General features: G+C 63.7%; 1 protein-coding gene across 2 annotated transcripts; it reads right to left on the bottom strand.

The window, feature by feature from the left end:
- Positions 1 to 2,342: 2,342 nt before the first annotated feature.
- NPBWR2 (neuropeptides B and W receptor 2) lies at positions 2,343 to 4,863 on the bottom strand. Of its 2 annotated transcripts, none has more exons than XM_048498009.1 (2): positions 4,741 to 4,863; positions 2,343 to 4,243 (listed from the first exon to the last, which is right to left on the bottom strand). In XM_048498009.1, the coding sequence occupies exon 2, from the start codon at positions 3,683 to 3,685 to the stop codon at positions 2,687 to 2,689; it is 999 nt and encodes a 332-aa protein (XP_048353966.1). In that variant the 5' UTR covers positions 3,686 to 4,243; positions 4,741 to 4,863; the 3' UTR covers positions 2,343 to 2,686. The 2 variants fall into 2 exon arrangements, with proteins under 2 accessions (XP_048353966.1, XP_048353967.1); XM_048498010.1 differs by having other exon boundaries at positions 4,488 to 4,807.
- Between the last annotated feature and the right edge of the window lie 2,898 nt (positions 4,864 to 7,761).

Genomic DNA, 7,761 nt, shown 5'->3' on the forward strand with positions numbered 1-7,761 from the left:
GGGGGGGGGGGGTGGGGGGGGGGGGGGGTGGGGGGGGGGGGGGGTGGGGGGGGGGGGGGGTGGGGGGGGGGGGGGGTGGGGGGGGGGGGGGGTGGGGGGGGGGGGGGGTGGGGGGGGGGGGGGGTGGGGGGGGGGGGGGGTGGGGGGGGGGGGGGGTGGGGGGGGGGGGGGGTGGGGGGGGGGGGGGGTGGGGGGGGGGGGGGGTGGGGGGGGGGGGGGGTGGGGGGGGGGGGGGGTGGGGGGGGGGGGGGGTGGGGGGGGGGGGGGGTGGGGGGGGGGGGGGGTGGGGGGGGGGGGGGGTGGGGGGGGGGGGGGGTGGGGGGGGGGGGGGGTGGGGGGGGGGGGGGGTGGGGGGGGGGGGGGGTGGGGGGGGGGGGGGGTGGGGGGGGGGGGGGGTGGGGGGGGGGGGGGGTGGGGGGGGGGGGGGGTGGGGGGGGGGGGGGGTGGGGGGGGGGGGGGGTGGGGGGGGGGGGGGGTGGGGGGGGGGGGGGGTGGGGGGGGGGGGGGGTGGGGGGGGGGGGGGGTGGGGGGGGGGGGGGGTGGGGGGGGGGGGGGGTGGGGGGGGGGGGGGGTGGGGGGGGGGGGGGGTGGGGGGGGGGGGGGGTGGGGGGGGGGGGGGGTGGGGGGGGGGGGGGGTGGGGGGGGGGGGGGGTGGGGGGGGGGGGGGGTGGGGGGGGGGGGGGGTGGGGGGGGGGGGGGGTGGGGGGGGGGGGGGGTGGGGGGGGGGGGGGGTGGGGGGGGGGGGGGGTGGGGGGGGGGGGGGGTGGGGGGGGGGGGGGGTGGGGGGGGGGGGGGGTGGGGGGGGGGGGGGGTGGGGGGGGGGGGGGGTGGGGGGGGGGGGGGGTGGGGGGGGGGGGGGGTGGGGGGGGGGGGGGGTGGGGGGGGGGGGGGGTGGGGGGGGGGGGGGGTGGGGGGGGGGGGGGGTGGGGGGGGGGGGGGGTGGGGGGGGGGGGGGGTGGGGGGGGGGGGGGGTGGGGGGGGGGGGGGGTGGGGGGGGGGGGGGGTGGGGGGGGGGGGGGGTGGGGGGGGGGGGGGGTGGGGGGGGGGGGGGGTGGGGGGGGGGGGGGGTGGGGGGGGGGGGGGGTGGGGGGGGGGGGGGGTGGGGGGGGGGGGGGGTGGGGGGGGGGGGGGGTGGGGGGGGGGGGGGGTGGGGGGGGGGGGGGGTGGGGGGGGGGGGGGGTGGGGGGGGGGGGGGGTGGGGGGGGGGGGGGGTGGGGGGGGGGGGGGGTGGGGGGGGGGGGGGGTGGGGGGGGGGGGGGGTGGGGGGGGGGGGGGGTGGGGGGGGGGGGGGGTGGGGGGGGGGGGGGGTGGGGGGGGGGGGGGGTGGGGGGGGGGGGGGGTGGGGGGGGGGGGGGGTGGGGGGGGGGGGGGGTGGGGGGGGGGGGGGGTGGGGGGGGGGGGGGGTGGGGGGGGGGGGGGGTGGGGGGGGGGGGGGGTGGGGGGGGGGGGGGGTGGGGGGGGGGGGGGGTGGGGGGGGGGGGGGGTGGGGGGGGGGGGGGGTGGGGGGGGGGGGGGGTGGGGGGGGGGGGGGGTGGGGGGGGGGGGGGGTGGGGGGGGGGGGGGGTGGGGGGGGGGGGGGGTGGGGGGGGGGGGGGGTGGGGGGGGGGGGGGGTGGGGGGGGGGGGGGGTGGGGGGGGGGGGGGGTGGGGGGGGGGGGGGGTGGGGGGGGGGGGGGGTGGGGGGGGGGGGGGGTGGGGGGGGGGGGGGGTGGGGGGGGGGGGGGGTGGGGGGGGGGGGGGGTGGGGGGGGGGGGGGGTGGGGGGGGGGGGGGGTGGGGGGGGGGGGGGGTGGGGGGGGGGGGGGGTGGGGGGGGGGGGGGGTGGGGGGGGGGGGGGGTGGGGGGGGGGGGGGGTGGGGGGGGGGGGGGGTGGGGGGGGGGGGGGGTGGGGGGGGGGGGGGGTGGGGGGGGGGGGGGGTGGGGGGGGGGGGGGGTGGGGGGGGGGGGGGGTGGGGGGGGGGGGGGGTGGGGGGGGGGGGGGGTGGGGGGGGGGGGGGGTGGGGGGGGGGGGGGGTGGGGGGGGGGGGGGGTGGGGGGGGGGGGGGGTGGGGGGGGGGGGGGGTGGGGGGGGGGGGGGGTGGGGGGGGGAGGGGGGGGGGGGGGGGGGGGGTGGGGGGGGGGGGGGGTGGGGGGGGGGGGGGGTGGGGGGGGGGGGGGGGGGGGGGGGGGGGGGGTGGGGAGGGACGGGGGGGGGGCAGGGGGGGGGGGGGGGGGGGGGGGGGGGGGGGTGGGGGGGGGGGGGGGGGGGGGGGGGGGGGGGGGGGGGGGGGGGGGGGAGGGGGGGGGGGGGGGTGGGGGGGGGGGGGGAGGGGGGGGGGGGGGGCTGGGGGGGGGGGGGGCCGAGCATAAACAACCTTCAAAATTAAAGGGAGATGTTAAAAAACAAAGTTAGACGCGTTTTTCTAGATACATTTAATAGCTTTTCCAGAGCTGTCCCCTGAGCAGATAAGTTCTAGGGTTGCTAACCTCCAGGTGAGACCTGGAGAGCTCCTGGAAATACGAGTGGATCTCCAGATGACAGACACCAGTTCCATCGGAGGACACAGATGCACTGAAGGGCAGGCTCTGCGCCATTATGCCGTGCCCTTCCCAGTCTCTACCTCCGAGGCCACCAGGCATTTCCCAACTCAGAATTGGCCACCTCAATTGGCCACCCTAAGACGCATCTAAGAGCCGTGGGTCCACGTTTCAAGCCGCCTGGCATTCCAGCATCTTCCTGAAACTTTTCTGAAAACTGTCGTCCAGGAAGGCGTACAGGAACGGGTTCAAGCACGAGTTGGCGTAGCTCAGGCTGGTGATGAAGTAGGAGATGCCGATGACCAGGGAGGTCTGCGGCAGGTCGGTGGTCAAGGCCACGATGGTGGCCAGGTGGAACGGCGTCCAGCAGAAGAGGCACACGGCCAGGACGACGAAGACCATCACCGTGACTTTCTTCTTGGCTTTGTCGAGGGCCTTGGCGTTGGAGTTCAGGTGCATGCTCCTCAGCTTGTACAGCATCATGGAGTAGAGGATGCAGATGGTCGAGACGGGGATGGCGAAGCCCAAGATGAGGGTGTAGATCCGGCTGGCTTTGAACCACAGCCTCTCGGGCTTGGGGAAGTTGAGGCCGCAGCTCTGGATGCCCAAGTCGTCTTTGTAGACGTTGGCGAAGATGAAGAAGGGGAAAACGATGAGGGTCACCAAGACCCAGATGCAGCAGCTGACGATGCGGGCCGCCCGGTAGGTACGGTGAGGCATCCGCTTCGACTGGACCGTCGAGAGGACCACCAGGAACCGGTCGATGCTCATCACCGTGAGGAAATAGATGCTGGAGAAGATATTGTAGTGGTCTATGGAGAGGATGATTTTGCAGAGGACCTCCCCGAAGGGCCAGTAATGCAGGAGGTGCTCGGCGATATTTATGGGCAGGACCAGCGTGAACAGGTCGTCCGCTATGGCCAGGTTCAGGATGAACATGTTGGTGACCGTCTTCATCTTGGGGGCCTTGAGGATCACGTAGATGACGGCCGTGTTGCCGGTCAGACCCACAGCGCAGATCACGGAGTAGATGACGGGGAGGACGATGTAGAAGTCCGGGGACTGCTCTTGGGCGGTGAAGTTGAACCAGGTGGCATTGTCCGCGACGCAGCTGTTGCCCGTTCCGTTGCCTGCAGTGGGCACCTCTCTCATCTCGGTGGAGTTTGCCATATCTGGGTGGCAAATCGTTCTTCAGGCTGCATTGTCATCGAACAAAGCTTGGAGTTCATCCATGATGAAAAGACATCCCAGAACAGGGGGTGGCTTTCAGAAGGCTTAGCCAAGATGACTTCTTGATCTTCTTGAACTTCTTAGCTCAGATGGGAACGGGGCAGAGAAGGCCGTGCCCCAGAGTTCTCCAATAACAAAATGCTGGAGCAAAGCACAGTTAGGACAGGAAAACGAAAGCGATCTTCGTTGTTCCACACAACAGCTGCCTCCCCTGCAGGTTCAGGTAGTTCAATACCTATCCTCCAACTTCTACCCCAAACCAGAGCCGATCATGTTCCAACCAAAAAGCGGACAGCGAGCTTGACTTGTGTAGTGAATCAGTTGACCTTTCCCGCCTCAGGAACGGCGGAGGATAATAGCGTTTGCTTTCAGCTATGTCCCACTCGCTTATGGCATTTTGCTCCCTGCTGGCTCATTTGGAGAAAATAAAATGCGCGGTTTGACCGGTGCCTCCCAGCTGAGATTTCATTCCTCCCCGGGGAAACCCAGTCTGAGTCCCTGCAGAAAATAAAAGGGGGCAGAAAAGGACACGGAGAACAGATTAAGCCACAGGGAAATTCCAAACACAGTTAACCCGACAGTCAGTAGACCTTTTCTAACCCTTTGTGTCAGCCTATTAAAATACACACATCTCTCTCAACCACTCTCAGACCCCCCAAAATGTCCATTCCTGTGGAACATTCAAAAGCAACCTCCGAGAACAAAGAAGAACACCTGTCAAACAGGAGAATCCCACCCTTACCTTGGCTGAGTTGTCTGATGCCTGTTCCGGGTCAAATTCCTCAACAGGGGGCACGTCAAAACCCTGCAAAACCCCAAACCTCTTCTTCTTCCAGCTTTGCAGAGAGGAACGAGGGGGAAACCCACCAGATTTCAGCCGTCGGGTTGCTGCAATTTCCCTTTCCTATGAAGGACTGAGCCAGTGGAAGCATACCCGAGCAAGAAGCCTACCCCATCCTTAAAACAAACCACGGGTGCCGAGTTCCCCCTCTTACCAGATTGAGCCGGGATCTCTGGCTTTTCGCTCCAGCGTTTCCTGCTCGGTCAATTTGCACTGCTCACGCTCTCCTGTTGAACGCTGAGCTGGAGGAGGTTTCCTCAGCCAGGCTGACGTTGTGTATCCCTGCTGTGCGTGTTTGTGTGTTTGTGTGGTGTGTGTGTGCCCTTTGGGGAATGAGGATAACTAGAGGCAATAAATTATACTGGGGGATAATTATTTATATCTGCTTGGGTGTAATAACCCCGGCGGCACTGTAAAATAACAGATGGGATATGTTATTTCTTCTTCCCCGCCCCAGCACCCGAACGTGCAGAGTAAAAATACTTAGCAGTTACTTTACAAAAATGAGAGGAACGGGGATTTAGGATGAAGGGTCCAGAAGACTCTGTAGAACTAGAACCCTGCTTTCCGGTCCTAAATGTGTCAGCGATTGGATAATGAGAAGGACAACGTAGAGAGATGTGGAGGGTGATTTTTTTTCTTTTTTGCTGCAAAGACAGGGGTGCCAACTCAAGTTAGGAAATTCCAGGAGGTTTGGGGGAGAAGTCAGAAGAGGACAGGCTTGCGTGTGTGTGTGTGTGTGTGTGTGTGTGTGTGTGTGTGTGTGTGTGTGTGTGTGTGTGTGAAGCCTGGTGAGGAAAGGGGCCTCAATGGGGCACAAAGCCATAGAGTTTAGAAGAAGAAGAAGAAGAAGAAGAAGAAGAAGAAGAAGAAGAAGAAGAAGAAGAAGAAGAAGAGGAGGAGGAGGAGGAGGAGGAGGAGGAGGAGGAGGAGGAGGAGGAGGAGGAGCAGTTTGGATTTATATCCCCCCTTTCTCTCCTGAAGGAGACTCAAAGGGGCTCACAATCTCCTTGCCCTTCCCCCCTCACAACAAACACCCTGTGAGGTGGGTGGGGCTGAGAGAGCTCGGAGAAGCTGTGACCAGCCCAAGGTCACCCAGCTGGCGTGTGTGGGAGTGCCCAGGCTAATCTGAATCCCCCAGATAAGCCTCCACAGCTCAGGCGGCAGAGCTGGGAATCAAACCCGGTTCCTCCAGATTAGATACACGAGCTCCTAACCTCCTATGCCACTGCTGCTCCTCCAAAGTATCCCCTTCCTCCAAGAGAACTGATAATTATGGGGGATCCCCGGCTCCTATCTGGAGGCTGGCATTGCTGTAGGATAATTATGTGTGGTTCTGCCATTTGATTCTCCCCACAAGCCTTTAAGCTAGACAAAGCTGAAAAGAGCAATAGGTTTAGGGTCATCCAGAATCCATTCCTTCCTTCCTTCCTTCCTTCCTTCCTTCCTTCCTTCCTTCCTTCCTTCCTTCCTTCCTTCCTTCCTTCCTTCCTTCCTTCCTTCCTTCCTTCCTTCCTTCCAGTGGCGTAGGAGGCTAAGATCTCGTGTATCTAATCTGGAGGAACCGGGCCGATTCCTGGAAGCCCCGCCTGAGCTGTGGGAGGCTTATCTGTAACCCAGATTAGTCTGTACACCCCACACACAGCTGGGTGACCTGGCTGGGGTCAAGAAGCCTGAGCTCTCAGCCCACCCCACCCCACAGGGTGTTTTTTCTGTTGTGTGAGGGCAAGGAGATTGTCAGCCCCTTTGAGTCTCCTGCAGGAGAGAAAGGGGGGAATATAAATCCAAACTCTTCTTCTTCTTCTTCTTCTTCTTCTTCTTCTTCTTCTTCTTCTTCTTCTTCTTCTTCTTCCTTCCTTCCTTTCTTCCTTCCTCTTGCATACCATTCCTTGGCAAAAACGTGGGTGATGAGGTTTTTACCATGTCAAAAATGCAACTCATGAACCAATTAAAAAAATCCTAACCAATCCTAAAATCCAGTAATAACCATGTGAACAATTTTTAAAAAAAATCAAGCTAGATTTTTAAAAAAAATACTGTGGGGTCAGCCTGGTGTGCCAAGTAACAGTAAAATCTAGAGTGACAAGTAGCAGTGAAATCTGGAGAACGAGGTTCGGTTGCCCAATCCTCTACATGAGTGGCAGAATCTTATCTGGTGAACTGGATTTGTTTTCTCACTCCTCCACATGAAGCCTGATAGGTGACTTTGGACCCAGTCACAGTTCTCTCCGAACTCTCTCAGCCTCACCTGACTCACGAGGTGTCTGTTGGGGGGAGAGGAAGGGAAGGAGTTTGTAAGCCACTTTGAGACAGCAGAGAAAGGTGGGGTGTAAATTGAAACTGTTCTCTTCTTCTTCTTTAGTGGAGTGTAATGCCACAGTGTCCAGCCTCCAAGGCACCCACTACACTGCACTGCTCATGCCAAAATATATAAATACCTGTTGTGGGTATAGGGGATAGGAAGGAAGAACATTTTCGCACCCACATCAGACAAGACTGGGGTGACGTGCCAGGCAAGAAGTGAGGGGGACGGAGGCGGGGAGGGGTGATTTTTCCACCCACCCCCATGTGACTCCCATGGGGCATCCACGTGGGGGGGGGGTTGGAACGTAGGGGGGGGGCGGGCGGAAAACAGAGTTCACACCGGGTACAGCATGGCCCAGCTACTCCTCTGAACTTACCCTTGTCACATGAAGTTTGACCAGGCCAGGCAGAACTACTGAGTTGGGCCTGCCCAGACTGTGTTTGCCAAAAGCCTGCCGAGAAAACTCAGCGGCCAAAATAGCCAATACGCTACTGCTCTAACTATTGCTTTGGCTGTGAGTTTTCCACTGTAATAATGTTTCTTGGCCTGACAACTTAATTGGCCTGAATCATACCTCCTTCCTCCTAGTTGTTGCTACCTTTGCATGTGTAAGGATTGCACCTAGTTGATTAAGATGCATTCCTAGCTCAATGTAGCGTTACAAAATATATGGGCGGTGATGGCATCTAGTTGATTAAGATGCATCCCCGCTTCAATGTAAACGCTACAAGATATATGTATTCAGCCTGCTATATGCTACCACTGCTGTAATGGGGCATTCTTCCCTTCAACTCTCCTTGCGCGGTTTTCCATGCTGTGGTGGATAACTGGGTTTGCCCCCCGACACCTTCTCGGGTTCCATGCGTACAG

The sequence above is a fragment of the Sphaerodactylus townsendi genome, linkage group LG05 (assembly GCF_021028975.2).
Source record: "Sphaerodactylus townsendi isolate TG3544 linkage group LG05, MPM_Stown_v2.3, whole genome shotgun sequence".
NCBI lineage: Eukaryota > Metazoa > Chordata > Lepidosauria > Squamata > Sphaerodactylidae > Sphaerodactylus > Sphaerodactylus townsendi.

Excerpts from the sequence above, each read along its gene's own strand:
- NPBWR2 (XM_048498009.1), bottom strand. The coding sequence starts at position 3,685 with ATGGCAAACTCCACCGAGATGAGAGAGGTGCCCACTGCAGGCAACGGA.